This window comes from Mustela nigripes, chromosome 13, assembly GCF_022355385.1.
Source record: "Mustela nigripes isolate SB6536 chromosome 13, MUSNIG.SB6536, whole genome shotgun sequence".
In the NCBI taxonomy this organism is placed as follows: domain Eukaryota; kingdom Metazoa; phylum Chordata; class Mammalia; order Carnivora; family Mustelidae; genus Mustela; species Mustela nigripes.
In genome coordinates, this window is record NC_081569.1 from 69,712,087 (window position 1) to 69,727,540 (window position 15,454).

General features: G+C 37.5%; 1 protein-coding gene across 2 annotated transcripts in view; it reads left to right on the top strand.

The window, feature by feature from the left end:
• MAPK6 (mitogen-activated protein kinase 6) overlaps nt 1–14,521 on the top strand; it is a 38,629-nt gene extending 24,108 nt beyond the window's left edge. For both annotated transcript variants that reach the window (XM_059372837.1, XM_059372838.1), the window contains exons 3-6: nt 857–1,001; nt 4,996–5,160; nt 9,917–10,118; nt 12,272–14,521. In XM_059372837.1, the coding sequence (XP_059228820.1) occupies nt 857–1,001; nt 4,996–5,160; nt 9,917–10,118; nt 12,272–13,373 (1,614 nt within the window). In that variant the 3' untranslated portion in view covers nt 13,374–14,521. The remainder of the gene's footprint in view (nt 1–856; nt 1,002–4,995; nt 5,161–9,916; nt 10,119–12,271) is intronic.
• The last annotated feature ends 933 nt before the right edge of the window (nt 14,522–15,454 follow it).

The following is a 15,454-nucleotide window of genomic DNA, read 5'->3' on the forward strand; positions in this document are numbered from 1 at the left end:
AGAGATCACAAGTAGGCAGAGAGACAGGCAGAGAGAGAGGGAGAGGGGAAAGCAAGCTCCCTGCTAAGCAGGGAGTCCGATGCGGGGCTTGATCCCAGAACCCTGAGAGCAAGGCAGAGGCTTTAACCCGCTGAACCACCCAGGCGCCCCTCACCACATCTTTTAATGAAGAATGGTGGGTAGAACACTGAACTGAGAGTTAAACTATCTAAAATTGAGTGCCATTTCTACATCCAAATAAGCTATATGACCTTAAGCAGATTCCTTTATCTACCACCCCTCTAGATTGGAGTTCATATCTACCTTCATAATTTTTCAGGGTTGTTTTAAGGATGAAGTAAGGTCATATATGTATAACTATTTTGTTAAATGCTTTATAAATGTGAAGTAGTAAAACTGATTAGGAATGGGATACATAGTAGAGCCAGGTCCACTAGGTGGTCAGGAGGTTGGCAGTGGTTTATACTTTACCTGTCTTTACCTGTCCCTCATTGATTTAAAGCATCCCAGCTCTTTAAGTAACTTAAGACTTGAGTGAAAAATAGCTCCTCTTCTGAAACATGTGTGGAATTTGTGACATAGAATCAGCACTAAATTCTTATGGTATATTTTGGTCAGCAGACTTCATGTAAATATCCTCTTATAGATGATCAGTCCCGGGGGAATTGAACCTTCATTCAGCCTGAAAAGCACAAAATCCTTGAAAATAGACATAGAAATCAACAGTATTGTTTTAGGATTTCACAGTACTTTTTTTTTTTTTTTTAAAGATGAGGGATTCTTTAATGAATCAAGTGTTATGTACTGTTCTTCAGCTAAAGTAAAAAATAAAAGTATGTTTTTGTTTCTTTTCCAGGGTCATCTTTCTGAAGGATTGGTTACTAAATGGTACAGGTCTCCACGTCTTTTACTTTCTCCTAATAATTATACTAAAGCCATTGATATGTGGGCTGCAGGCTGCATCTTTGCTGAAATGCTGACTGGTAAAACCCTCTTTGCAGGTTAGAAATTTTAAAATATATTGAAAAAAAATTACCTCAAAGGAATAATTTTGCATGTATCTGTGAAGCAAGATATATATGATTTAACACAATTTACTATAGTCTATGATACTGAAATGAAAAGATAAATGGTGTTTTTAATATTTAAAAAATTTTAAAAACTTACTAATATATTCACTGAATTGTTCACTCAACAAATTTAGTCAGAATTCTAGTGCTCTTTTATAATTATCTTATTTCTTAAACATAATTTTATATTTTGTGGATTCACAATGCTCATTGGTAATCTGTGTTAAATGATACCTGAGTTGTGTAATCCTGTCAGTATTTGTCATTCCTAGTGAAAATTTTTAGCTGTCATTGAAAATGTAATGATTCTTCATCCCCTGTCATCTGTGTTGCCTGAACTGCTGTATCCTGTTTTCTCACTGCTGTGATCTTATAGAAACAACCAAACAAATAATTTTTTGCTGAGTTTGGTGCTATGAGGGAGTCCCCAGAAATGTAAGAGAGAGGATTTAGTCAAGATGGGAAGGGATGAATAATCCATGAATGAAAAAACATCAGGTGTTATAAAACATAGTATGAATTTGTATAAAATTATTTAGTATAGATTATAGGAGCTATAAACTTAGAGTGTTCATCATTGATGTCTGGAACATAAAGGCATAAAGAAGTCAAAAGATTTTCCACTACTTAGGAATAGTGAAGAAGAATTTTGGTGGGAGGAAGAGAGAAAAAAATGGTATTATATAAATGAGGGTATGAGCCTGAATCAGTGAGAAAAGTTTGAAAAAAATTATGTATGTGCATAAATTAGTGAGAAAAGTTGGATGAAAGCAAGGTGTCAAATAATGAACATATTTAAGACTAGTTTAAAATAGGGCCAGAATACTTAGAAAGTAGACAGAGGAATTTCCATTTGGAAAACTAGGAAATAGTAGGGTACTGAAGATTTTTTTAGTTAGAGAAGAGACGAAGAGACGAATTTAGGTCTTTTTCTCTCTTTTGACATTACTGTTTTTTAGAGTGGCCCTCCCATCACTTACATCAAAACACAGTGGCTTAAACTAAAAATACTGATTTTCTCGAAGTTGGTATGAGTCAGGAATTGGGAGGTGACTTAGCTAGGTGGGTCTAGTCAAGATGTTGGTTGGCTTTACTAGGGCAGAAAGACCCACTTTTAGATAGATTTTTTTTTTTTTAAGATTTTATTTATTTCTTTGAGAGAGCGAGCAAGCACAAGCAGGGGCAGAGGGAGAAGCGGGCTCCCCATCAAGCCAGGAGCCAGGTGTGGGGCTGGATCCCAGGACCTTGAGATCATGACCTGAGCCAAAGGCAGAGGCTTTAACCCACTGAGCCACCACGGCGCCCCTGAATTCCACTTTTTGAAGGGAATAGGGCCAAAGAATTTGTGGACTTTTTTTTTAAAGTAGGGTCCACACCCTGCTTGGGACTTGAACTCAAGACCCTGAGATCAAGAGTCACATGCTCTACCAATTGAGTAAGTCAGGCACCGCACATTTCTTTTATTTTTATTTGTTTAAGGAGGTTCCATGCCCAGTGCCTGACATGAGGCTTGAACTCATGATTCTGAGACATTTAATTTAAAAAAAAAAAAAAAAAAGTTATTTATTTATTTATTGAGATTTTATTTATTTATCAGAGAGGGGGTGGGGAGAGAGCAAGCACAGGCAGACAGAATGGCAGGCAGAGGGAGAAGCAGGCTCCCTGCTGAGCAAGGAGCCTGATGTGGGACTCTATCCCAGGAGCTGGAATCATGACCTGAGCTGAAGGCAGCCGCTTAACCAACTGAGCCACCCAGACATCCCTGGGTGGACATAATTTTAATGCTACCACAATAATGAATATTTTATCAAGAAAACTAATTGTTTAAAATTGTTAGGTCATGCTCTATGTTATTTGAAATGGGGTCAAAACTTAGTGCTGTTCTAATTATACATAGGTACTTAATGTATTTTTATTTACTTTCTTATTTTTTGTTTTATTTATTTATTATTATTTTTTAAAGATTTTATTTATTTCTTTGACAGAGACAGATCACAAGTAGGCAGAGAGGCCTCATCCCTGTGTGGGTGACAGCAGAGAGAGAGGGGGAAGCAGGCTCCCTGCCGAACAGAGAGCCCGATGCGGGGCCTGATCCCAGGACCCTGAGATCATGACCCGAGCCAAAGGCAGAGGCCCTAACCCACTGAGCCACCCAGGCGCCCCCTTAATGTATTTTTTTAAAATGTATTTTTAAATGTTCGTTCAGCATATTTAGAATTATTCAAGTATAGCACTAAAAATAATTGGATTAAGAAACATCTAAATAACATAATTTTGATCTTAAACCCATGTAAACTATAAACAGTTAATGGGAATTGTTTCGGAAATGATTTGAACGATCCAGTTTTAGTTTACTGCTTTCTTATAAAGGGAGATTTGTGAACCATTCAGTAAAAACAACATGATGGAGATCTGTTTATTAGTTGCAGGTTCCAAATGCACAGTGGAATAAAAGGCAGGGACTAAGATGTCTAAATAGCATCTCAAATTTAACCTCTCCAAAATTGAACTCCTGATATTTCTCCCTCGTATTTTCTTTTTCTGCTGTCTTCTTCATCTTAGTAAACCAGATCCCCTTTTTAGTTGCTGAGTCAAAAATCTTGGCTTCATCCTATACTTCTGTCAGTACAGATTCTATGGGCTCTTCCTTTGAAATATGAATAGAATCTAACTGCTTGTTATTATCTCTCTCACTACCCGCCTCCCCACAGTTCAGTCAACCATTATGTTTCTCCTGGTCTAGTGCAGGATTTAACTGCTTTTTCTGCTTTAATATTTGCTGTCTGTAGCCTGGTTACCACATGGCAGCCATAGGAGTTCTCTGAAAACATAAATCAGAACATGCCATTTTTCTGCTTGAAACTCTGTAGTGTCTCCCTATCAAATTCAGGATAAAGCAAACCCTTTGTGTTCTGGTACCACTTCATTTCTTTTACACACCCCTTCCCCTCCACCACTCTGTTTCAGCTACACTTAACTGCTGTTTCTTAAACACACCAAGCCCACTGTCCTCTGAGCCTTTGCACCTTTTCCCATCTTCCTGGAACTCCCTTCCTCCTTGTGAATGCATGGTGTGTTCCCCAACTTCCTCCATTTTTAGCTTCTCACTGAGGCCTTGCTTGGTCATCCTGTATTAATTAGCAATCCTACTCATAAAGTGCCCTTTATCCTCCCTGCTTACTCAATTTTTCTTCATAGCGTTTGTCACCATTTGACATAAATGTTGACAGTTATTATCTGTCGTCTTCCACTGGATTATAAGCTCCACAAAGGCAGGGACTTGGTCTCTCTTGCTCACAGTTGTACTTTAAAGTGCCTTGCTCACCGTAGATACTGAAGAAAAATTTAGAGGTGCAATGAATTCTAGAAATCTGTGGAAAAGCAAACTGAATTTTTAGTCACTATTTAGCTTAATGTTCCCCCTGTTATTTCTTTAATAGTGGTTCTGAAATGCTATCTGAGCCTGACCTGTAACTGTAAAACTTCCCTGTAGTGCGAATCTAGTCCAGCCCTCTATTTTACTGATGATGAAATGAAGTCATTACCATGCTAAGTATTCCCAGAGGTATAGCCAGTTAATTAGTGGTATAGCCAAGACTAGAATCCATGTCTCTTGAATCCCACTTCATTGCTTTTTTCACTACTTGGTGATACCTTAATATGAGGCTAAACTTAAAGGGTCAGTTTCCTAGGGAAACAAAGCAGCCAAAAGTAAGTATGTCCGTGAGCAGACACAGATGCACTTTTTGAGTAGATTGATATTCAGAGCAAAGAAATCTGCTGGTTAAGGATTCAGTTAGTCATTTTCCTCCCAGTGGTCATTACAGTATTTAAGTTAGTTTCCTATAGCTTTAGAATGTCTGTTGCCAAATAAGTAAACCTTGAGGAATGTGTTTGTTTATATTTGTTGTTTATTTAATCTCAGGTGCACATGAACTTGAACAGATGCAGCTGATTTTAGAATCTATTCCTGTTGTACATGAGGAAGATCGTCAGGAGCTTCTCAGCGTAATTCCAGTTTACATTAGAAATGACATGACTGAGCCACACAAACCTTTAACTCAGCTGCTTCCAGGAATTAGTCGAGAAGGTATTGTTACTCAAGAGTAACCATCATGTGATGGGGGTGGGGGTGGGTGTGCACGGGCACATGGACACAAGCAGGATCTGTGTATCCCAATTCATCTTTAGACACTATACCTTACTAAAACTTAAGCTCTTTCCCCTTTTTGTCTGGCTCTTAGGCAGGGCTTTGTAGGTTTGTTACTCTGATTTTTCAGGTTACATAAAGTGTATCCCTCTCCTGGTTCTAACTCCATCAGCTTTACAGCTTACACCTCTGATAACTATCTACCGTAGGCAAACATCTAGAGTCGCTGTCCCTCACTAAGCTAAAATGGAGTTTTATGAGGGTTATATGATAAGTGTGGCTATGAACATGAATGTGATTTAGTTATGAAAAAGTAAATTGAGTTGGGGAAAGCAAAGACTTCAGGGCAAGGAAGAGATGGAGGAAAGAGCAAAAACTCTGTGTGAGCAAACACATTACGTAAGAGTTTGCAAATCGTGTTGGGAACATTAGGTGTTAAATGTGAGAGTTTATGCAAGCTTGGAAGGGATAGAAACTTCAAGAAAATCAAACCTTCGTTGACCACTAAAGCAAATAATTTTGTGTCTCAGAGTGATACGTCTTTAGGATTTGTTGTTGTAAATAGTACACAAAAGTCTTTAACTGTTGTAGTAGTTACCTGCCATAAGATAAAAATTTTTTTAAGATTTTATTTATTTATTTGACAGAGGGCCAGAACACAAGCAGAGGGATCAGCAAGCAGAGGGAGAGGGAGAAGCAGGCTCCCCACTGAGCAGGGAGCCCAATGTGGGATTAGGACCTGAGCTGAAGGCAGCTACTTAACTAACTGAGCCACCCAGGCATCTCAATTGTTCTTTTTTAAGATTTTACTTTTAAGTAATCTCTTTACCCAGTGCAGGACTTGAACTCACAATGCTGAGATCAGGCTCTGCGTGCTCTACCAGCTGAGCCCGCCAGGCACCCAGGATAATGTTTTTTTTTTTTTTTTTTTAAGATTTTATTTATCTATTTGACAGACAGATCACAAGTAGGCAGAGAGGCAGGCAGAGAGAGAGAGGAGGAAGCAGGCTCCCTGCTGAGCAGAAAGCCCAATGCGGGGCTCGATCCCAGGACCCTGAGACCATGACCTGAGCTGAAAGCAGAGGCTTTAACCCACTGAGCCACCCAGGCGCCCCCAGGATAATGTATTTTTAAGGAAGAGGTTTAGACATGAGAAACATCTTTCTTAAAAGTTGATTGTGTCTTATAGCTTTAAAGAAGGTCAGGATTGTATAGTTCTTTATGAATCAACAAGTTGAGAAGTACAGTTTTCTAAGCATCTTAAGGTTTGTCTGAATCATATACCGCTTATTCATAACACCCACTCTGATCATTATATGTGGCTCAGGATATTGTGTATCAAAGTGTTTTAAAATTTCAAGTGTTTGGGAGCATCTGGGTGGCTTAGTGGGTTGTGTCCAACCGACTCTTGATCTTAGTTCAGGTCTTAATTTCAGGGTTGGTTGTGTGTGCGTGCACGCGCCCCCGCCCCGTTAGGCTCGGTGCTGGATGTGGAGCCTACTTAAAAATAACTGAATAGGGGCACCTGGGTGGATCAGTGGGTTAAGCCTCTGCCTTTGGCTCAGGTCATGATCCCAGGGTCCTGGGATCGAGCCCCGCATCGGGCTCCCTGCTTGGCGGGGAGCCTGCTTCCCCCCTTCTCTGCCTGCCTCTCTGCCTACTTGTGATCTCTGTCTGTCAAATTAAAAAAACAAAACAAAACAAAACTTTAAAAATAAAATAAAGGAGCAAGTGTTTTGAGAAATAGGCACTAGATGGCAAAATCATGACTTTTTTTGTTTTCTCAAATGTGCTTTAAACTCCTATAATAAATGCCTAAGTAAAAAGGAAACCAGCTGTATTTAATTTCAACAGGTTTTGTAGGCTTCCTTTTCAGTATTCTACATTCCTGTCTGGCATTTAAGTCTATCTTCACAATCAGATTCCAGGGCTGGTTATCTTGCTCCTGACCTTGGAGCCCCTATGATGACATCCTTGTTCGTAACTGAATAGTAGTCACGCATTTGACTGTGCCTCAGAATCATCTGTGGAAGCTTTCTAAAAATGCAGGCTATTAGGTCAGAATTCAAAAGGGGGGTTGGGGAGCAGAGCATGTGTCTTATTTTACTTTATTTATTTATTTATTTTTAGGTTTATTTGAGAGAGAGAGCACATGCATGTGAGCAAGGGGGAGGGGTAGGAGAATGGGGGGGAACTCCTCCTCCCAGAGCTGAGGGAAGAGCCTGGCACATAGGGCTCCATCCCATGACCCTGAGATCATGACATGAGCCGAAACAAAGAGTCAGATGCTCAAACAGAATGAGCTACCCAGGCGCCCCACCTGTGTATTTTTAAAACCCACTACAGGTTTGGCTCTGCTCGGCCAGGTTAAGGGATAGGAATAAACTTGATTGCCTTTGGGCGTCATTGTCGCTGTTGCTAGGTCTTATTAAAAGAGGCAAGCTAGTAATGTAGGACATGCTGTTGCAGCATTTGCAGTGTAGCCAAATTTGAATCTTCGTTTTCCCTGCCCTCATTAGGGTTGGGATCATGTCTTAGTGAACCAACTTGACTATTTGGCTGATGGCTAGAATTATTCATAATACATTGACTGTATGTCTCTTATAATGGGTTAATTAACCATCAGGCAAAGATGATAAGTGGCAGAGCTATGCTCACATACAAGTGCAATGCAGAGTTTTTTAAGTTCCTGAAACTAAAGATTTACTATGTAGTTACATTCTATACCAGTTTTTTCTTGATTAATATTGGAGTTTTACTCTTGGGCAGAGCATATACTCTGAGGCATTGGGGACTTAGTAAGAATAATATGTGTTCTTTTCTCACATGTTCATGATCTTCAGAGAGTTAAAAAAACAAGATTAAGTACATATGAATTAAAATATTAAGATGATTAGGAACCCTAGTGGTCTTTTGTCTTTAGATGAAATATCCTTTTTCATTTTCCTCTATACTTAGCTCTCATCCTCCCTTTTGCTGTAGTTTACCATGCATTTCTGTATCTTCACATGCTACAACACCATCATAGGCAATAGATTGATTTCCTTTAGAGCAGTGCTGTCCAATAGAACTTTGAGCAATTGTGGAAATAGTTTACATATGCATATGCTGCTTGCACTTGGGAGCTTAGCTTAGGGGCTAGTTTCTTTCTTACCTCTTCCTGCTGCCTACAGTTCCCAAATGCTAGATTTTAGAGTATATTCCTCTTGTGTAGTTGAATACATATTTCCTTTCCCTCTGAGAATGGTGATTGTGCTGGGTAAGCCCTTTATAACTGTGTGCTTTAGAGTCTCTCTTGCCTTGAGACACAAGGGCCCTGGGCTAATTAAGATGGGCTCTTTTGCAAGAGAACCAAGAATAGCTTGTTGTATTGTGAAATGACTTCCTAGATTAGGGTAATATACGTGGGGGGTGGTATAGGAAACAAAGTCCTCAGCCCCAGGCCACTGAAGGGTATGAGTAGCAGTGAGCTTTAGGTTTCTTTAGTCGTTATTGGAATGATTTGAGGATTGAATAAGATAATGTATATGAAAGCACTTCGTAAAATAAAAAGACTATAAGAAATCAGCTGCTGTTTACATTAATAAGAAATTGGGAATTAAGAATAGTGTCCTTTCTAGAGTATAGCTTAATTTTAGAGAAAAGGATTATCTTTTCCTTTGAGACAGAGGTAAGGATAAGAAGATATATGACAGGCCATTAGTGAAGAAGTAGGTATTAGGATAAATGTGAAGTAGGTTTAGATATGATAAAAATTGAGAGCATAAAGAGATGGTGTGGAACATTGCTGAGCAATAGCAAAGGCCAAATTGCAATTCTACAATATGAATTTTTCGTGAGCTCTGTGTGTGTGTGTGTGGTTTTTGCATTGAGCTTTCATCAGTGCTGTATGACTAGGCACAGGGAAAGTAGATGGGCAAAGCGATTCACAGGTAAGGATTGGTATACAAGTGTGTGGTTCTATAAGGGCAGCCTTCAGGCTGGTGACAAATAATGGTTCAGGATGGGTTAGGAGCTTATGAGCTAAGTTAGTGGGAGGAATTGGGTGTGTGGTAGGTAACTCTTGCAAAGCCCTAAAGTGATCAAATGCATTTGTGTGTGATGTTGGAGTGTGATTGTTGTGAAACAGAGATCAGCAAATTAGTACAACAGCTAGTCAGTGAGATAAGGGAAGGAAAGGGGAAAAGATTTTTTATGAAGCAGTAGACACTATGCTTTACATTTAATTTTTATACTTTATATCTTTCTCTGTTTCCATTTTATACATGAAAAACTGAAGTTCAGTAAGTTTAAGCCCTGTCTAGCCCTTTACTGCTAGTAAGAAATTCATTTAAGCTAGTGAGTTGCAGAGCTGAGATTATGACCTATAAAGTATTAGATTGAACCATATGAAATTGCTATTATTTTACCATTTTTGACTGACAAAAATAGAAGTCTTATATGGTTCAACTTAATGTATTCTTTCTTTCTTTTTTTTTTTTTTTTTTTGGTAGCTGACCATAGTATGAAATTGGGGGGTACATTTCAAATATTTACTGTTATTGAGTGTCTTTTCTTTTTACTCTGTAAATCAGATAAATTAGTTTTATTTGTCTGATAAACTTAATTTACCTTTTAATTATATAAACCTTTTTTTTCCTTCATTGGTTAGTGGACCTCCAGTACAGTTAAGGTGTTTTATCCCTTTCTTTTGCAGCACTGGATTTCCTGGAACAAATTTTGACATTTAGCCCAATGGATCGGTTGACAGCAGAAGAAGCGCTTTCCCATCCTTACATGAGCATATATTCTTTTCCAATGGATGAGCCAATTTCAAGTCATCCTTTTCATATTGAAGATGAAGTTGATGATATTTTGCTTATGGATGAAACTCATAGTCATATTTATAACTGGGAAAGGTAAATTGATCCTGTTAGAAAAATATCATTTGTTGTATTTTCATAGTGCAGAGTACTGACTACTATATGATCGTGGCCCATTTATTTTCTTTTCAATAAACCATAATGAATTGAGTTTTATTTTTTGAATTATATAGGACAGGACGGTATAGCGGTTTTAAAAGCTTAGTAATGGTCTCTTTGGGTTTCTGCTAAAGTTATTAATATCTTTGAATAGCCTTTATTTAATTTAAATATTTAATAGTTACTGGGTAAGATATACATAATGGGAAAATATAAATTCTACTTTGAAACATTTTCAAAGCCATTAAGGCATGTTTAGTTGTTAACAAATAAAAGGTCCTTATTTAAACATGAGGGTTGAAGGTGGGAAATCTGAACCATTTTAAACTATTGCTTTTGTATTTACAAAAAAAATCACAATTGTTTTTTAAATGTTTAGTAACAAGACAACTGTATCCAAATAGATATATCCATAATGTCTCAAATTTTTATGTAAAATCTCTTGTATCTTAGAATAGAAATTATTTTGATTCATGGTATATGCTATTCAGATCTGTTTTCCTGATGACACAAAATTAATCTTGGGCTGCTTGAATGCAGGTTCAGTATAAAGAGACTCTTCTACATTGAATAGTATAAAATATCAAAATGGATAATATTACACATTTTAGTTAAAGATTTTTTTCCCTCAGCTTTATTTTAGGATTTCTAAATTCCTAGGGAAGTTTAAATATAATTTTGCTTCTGAGTAGGATCATGGCATATATTAATGAATCAATACCATTATTTTTAAAGATTTTATTTATTTTAGAGAGAGAGAGCATGAGCTTGGGGAGTTTCAGAGAGGGAGGGAGATTTTTTCTCGAATCTTTCAAGCAGACTCTGAGCTGAGCATACAGCCCCATGTGGGGCTTGATCTCACAACTCCAAGATCATGACCTGAGCTGAAACCCAGGAGTCTGAAGCTCAATCCAATGAGCCACCCAGGGCACCCCATGAATCAATATTATTTAAACTCTTTGGGTGATTTCAATATTTAGCCAGGTGTCAGTCACTAATGACAATCTTAAAACTTTAAAATTTCATATATCTCTATGTTTAAAAGAACAATATTTGGGCGTCTGGGTGGCTCAGTGGGTTAAGCTGCTGCCTTTGGCTCAGGTCATGATCTCAGGGTCCTGGGATCAAGTCCTGCATCGGGCTCTCTGCTCAGCAGGGAGCCTGCTTCCTCCTCTCTCTCTCTGCCTGCCTCTCTGCCTACTTGTGATGTCTCTCTGTCAAATAAATAAATAAACAAATAAATAAATAAAAGCTTAAAAAAAAAAAGAACAATATTTAATAATTAAAGAAGTAGTTAGTATTGATTTAGTTTGTTTAGTTATTGCATTTTGTCCCCCTCCTAAAATGTTGAGGTATTTGTATGTTTACACATCTGACAACAACATGTTGGTCTGCGTGAACGTTTCTACTGTCTATATGTAATTCTTTCATACGTACTCAGATGTTTTCCAGTCTCTTTTCTAGTCCCTTCACCCATCCCCCAAGTGTGTGTGTGTGTGTCTGTCTGTTTCAGTCTGCCTCTGTGTGGGGCATGGAACAGCCACCTTGCTGTGATGTGTCAATACGAACATACCACATTCAATAGTGCATGTACATGGAGAGGATTATTTTTCTATTTGATGAATCCCAGCAAGGCTTCCTCTGTTCTAGTCTGACTTGTTATGAAAATCTGTAAGAGACATGATTGAGATTAGAGATAGCTGTTTTGTGGAAAATGAAGTATTTTTTCTCTGTATGAAACTGTTGGAATTGAACTGTAGACATGCCAACCAGTCCAATGTTTATCCGCAATTCTTTGAAGGTCAATGAAAAATAGAGAAAAGATGGAACAAGTGTGCAATGATATTTGTCTTAAATTTAAGAATAGATGACTCAGCATTTTACTGTAATTACATGTTTCATTGGTAATTACCAAAATTGTCTCATATTACTATATGTAGTAACAATTTTACCTATCCATTAAAATTATGAGTTATACTCCTGTTGTCCCCATATAGACCTAGCAGGGTGCTTTCACCTGAAAGGCACTCAGTGAATTTGAAAATGAAATCCTATACCTAAAACTCACATTACTGCATTAATTTTTTCAGGTACCATGATTGTCAATTTTCAGAGCATGATTGGCCTATACATAACAACTTTGATATTGATGAAGTTCAGCTTGACCCAAGAGCTCTGTCTGATGTCACTGATGAAGAAGAAGTACAGGTTGATCCTCGAAAGTATTTGGATGGAGATCGTGAAAAGTATTTGGAGGATCCTGCTTTTGATACCAATTACTCTACTGATCCTTGTTGGCAGTACCCAGATCATCATGAAAACAAATATTGTGATCTGGAGTGTAGCCATACTTGTAACTACAAAACAAGGTCATCATCATATTTAGATAACTTAGTTTGGAGAGAGAGTGAAGTTAACCATTATTATGAACCCAAGCTTATTATAGATCTTTCCAATTGGAAAGAACAAAGCAAAGAAAAGTCTGATAAGAAGGGCAAGTCAAAATGTGAAAGGAATGGATTGGTTAAAGCCCAGATAGCTCTAGAGGAAGCATCACAGCAACTGGCTGAAAAAGAAAGGGAAAAGAATCAGGGATTTGACTTTGATTCCTTTATTGCAGGCACTATTCAACTTAGTTCACAACATGAGCCTACTGATGTTGTTGATAAATTAAATGACTTGAATAGCTCAGTGTCCCAACTAGAATTGAAAGGTTTGATATCAAAGTCAGTAAGCCGAGAAAAGCAGGAAAAAGGAATGGCAAATTTGGCTCAATTAGAAGCCTTGTACCAATCTTCTTGGGATAGCCAGTTTGTGGGTGGTGGGGAGGACTGTTTTCTCATTAATCAGTTTTGTTGTGAGGTAAGGAAGGATGAACAAATTGAGAAGGAAAACACTTACACCAGTTACTTGGACAAGTTCTTTAGCAGGAAGGAAGATACTGAGATGCTAGAAACTGAGCCAGTAGAGGATGGGAAGCTTGGGGAGAGAGGAAATGAGGAAGGGTTTCTGAACAACAGTGGGGAGTTCCTCTTTAACAAGCAGCTTGAATCCATAGGCATCCCGCAGTTTCACAGTCCAGTTGGGTCCCCACTTAAGTCAATACAGGCCACCTTAACACCTTCTGCTATGAAATCTTCCCCTCAGATTCCTCATAAGACATATAGCAGCATTCTGAAACATCTGAACTAAAACACTCAGCAGACATTTCTCTTTGTATTCTTCATGAAATGTGTTGTCTTTTTTATTACTAGTGTTTCAGTCATTTTTTTACTTGAATCATATGGTGTCATTTAGAAAGGATTTTATTGGTTCTTGGTTTTTAAAATCCAGACTTTTTTTCTACATGTGAGATGGTTTTCATTTTAACTGGCATGTCGTTTGCACACAAAAAATAAAGAATAGAGCAAAATAATGCAATGCAGGAGGCGACAAAAGAAATGCACTAAGACAAGTAAAAAACATTCTCTCATAGAACAATGATCTGTTTTACAGGAAACAAAAATCTTGCCTTGAAATTTACACAGTGAGACTGTACATAATTGCATGAAAATATCTATTTTTTTCCTAAAACATTTTTCATTCATGAGTATTTTCAAGTTTTTCATACTGTACACATTTCTTAAAACACATGATACCAGCAGCAACTGAAAATGAATGCCGAATTTGGTACACATGTGTTATCTACCTCAAGGTAACAAAAGTATGTGGCAAAACATAGACCACCCATAGTGCTTCACATATGCACTTCTATTTAGCCAGCGTTTATTGTAGTAAACTATTCATAATAAGATTCATGCACCGTTTATAAATGTTCTGGTATGCATTCTTTATAGTGAAGTGTTACTACATCACATCTTATTTATTTTAGCAAATCAGTATATTTTCTGTATTTAATTATAAAAAGTTAACTTAGTTTTTGAAATTTATTTGCAAACACACTTTTCTATTTGGCACTATGGTTTGTTGCCGACTTAGCTGATTATATAATGTCAGCTCATCCTAAGGCTGTCCACGTACTTAATTTACTTAAGTATTCATTTTAAGTAAAGCGCTCACTGTGTATAGGAATTTGTATTTTGGAGGTGCTTGATCTATCTACAAAGAAACATTAGGAATTACTTTATTATAAAATGCTCCTAGAAGTCTTAACTGTGTTTATTTTAAAAAAAAAAAAAACTGTAATGTTAGACTTGTGTGCATGGAAGTAACTAAGGTACATCATTATTGTAGTTTAAAAGTTGTACATGATAAGACATATTTTGTTTTTACTGTATGTTTTTACTGAATGATCTGTTCCCCATCCCAAGGCAAGCATGAATAAAATTAGGTTAAATGTAGCATGTGCTTTGTGGTCTCTTAGAATTTGTTTCTTTTATCTTATTTTATTGGACACTGTCTGTATCTTTGCTTATCCTGTTGGAAGAGAAGGACAAATAAAACATGGCCAATGAGTATGGCTTCTGTTGAACTCTTTAGGTAATGCACATTACCTGCTAGAAAGAATAAAAACCACTAGCAAAAGCTTTACCTAGTTCTACTCTTTGGCATTTTTAAATTGGGGCTGTACTTTATTTTTTATACATTTTATTTATTAATTTACTTGAGAGAGCACGCAAGCATGGGGGGAGGACTGAGGGAGAGAGAGAGAGAGAGAGAGAGATAGAAAATCTCAAGCGGACTCTACACCGAGTACTGAGCCCAGTGCAGGGCTCGATCTCATGACCCCGAGATCATGACCTGAGCCGAAATCAAGAGTCAGATGCTTAACTGACTAAGCCACCAGGCGCCCCTCAATTGTAGCTATACTTTAAACTATGTTAGGCTAAGCAGCTTAGGAGAAAAAGGTTCTTGGCCTCCACACAGAAACCTCTTGTTGACTTACCCTCACACATTAACATGGAATAAGGCTTTATGTATTTCAAAGCTATCAGATGCATGTGTAAGCAGAGGAACCTGTTTTAAATGTGTTTGCTCTGCCATACATCATCCTTCCTTTGGTCAAGAACTCATCTGTTTACCTATCCAAATATGAAGCCTTTTTTCCTTTAACCTCACTTTTCTGTTTGTCTTCCATCCTTGTTTTATATACAAAGCCAGTTCTATTAATATCCTCACTTGTGCCTTCCCGGTGACCTATTCATTGATTTCATTTGGTTTCACAGACCTTTAAAAAATACAAATATTTAAAAAAAAAAAACATATTTTCTGGATGAGTATCAGTTGCACATTGTGAATTTAAATATATATTCCAGTTACCTTAAAAGAGCAAA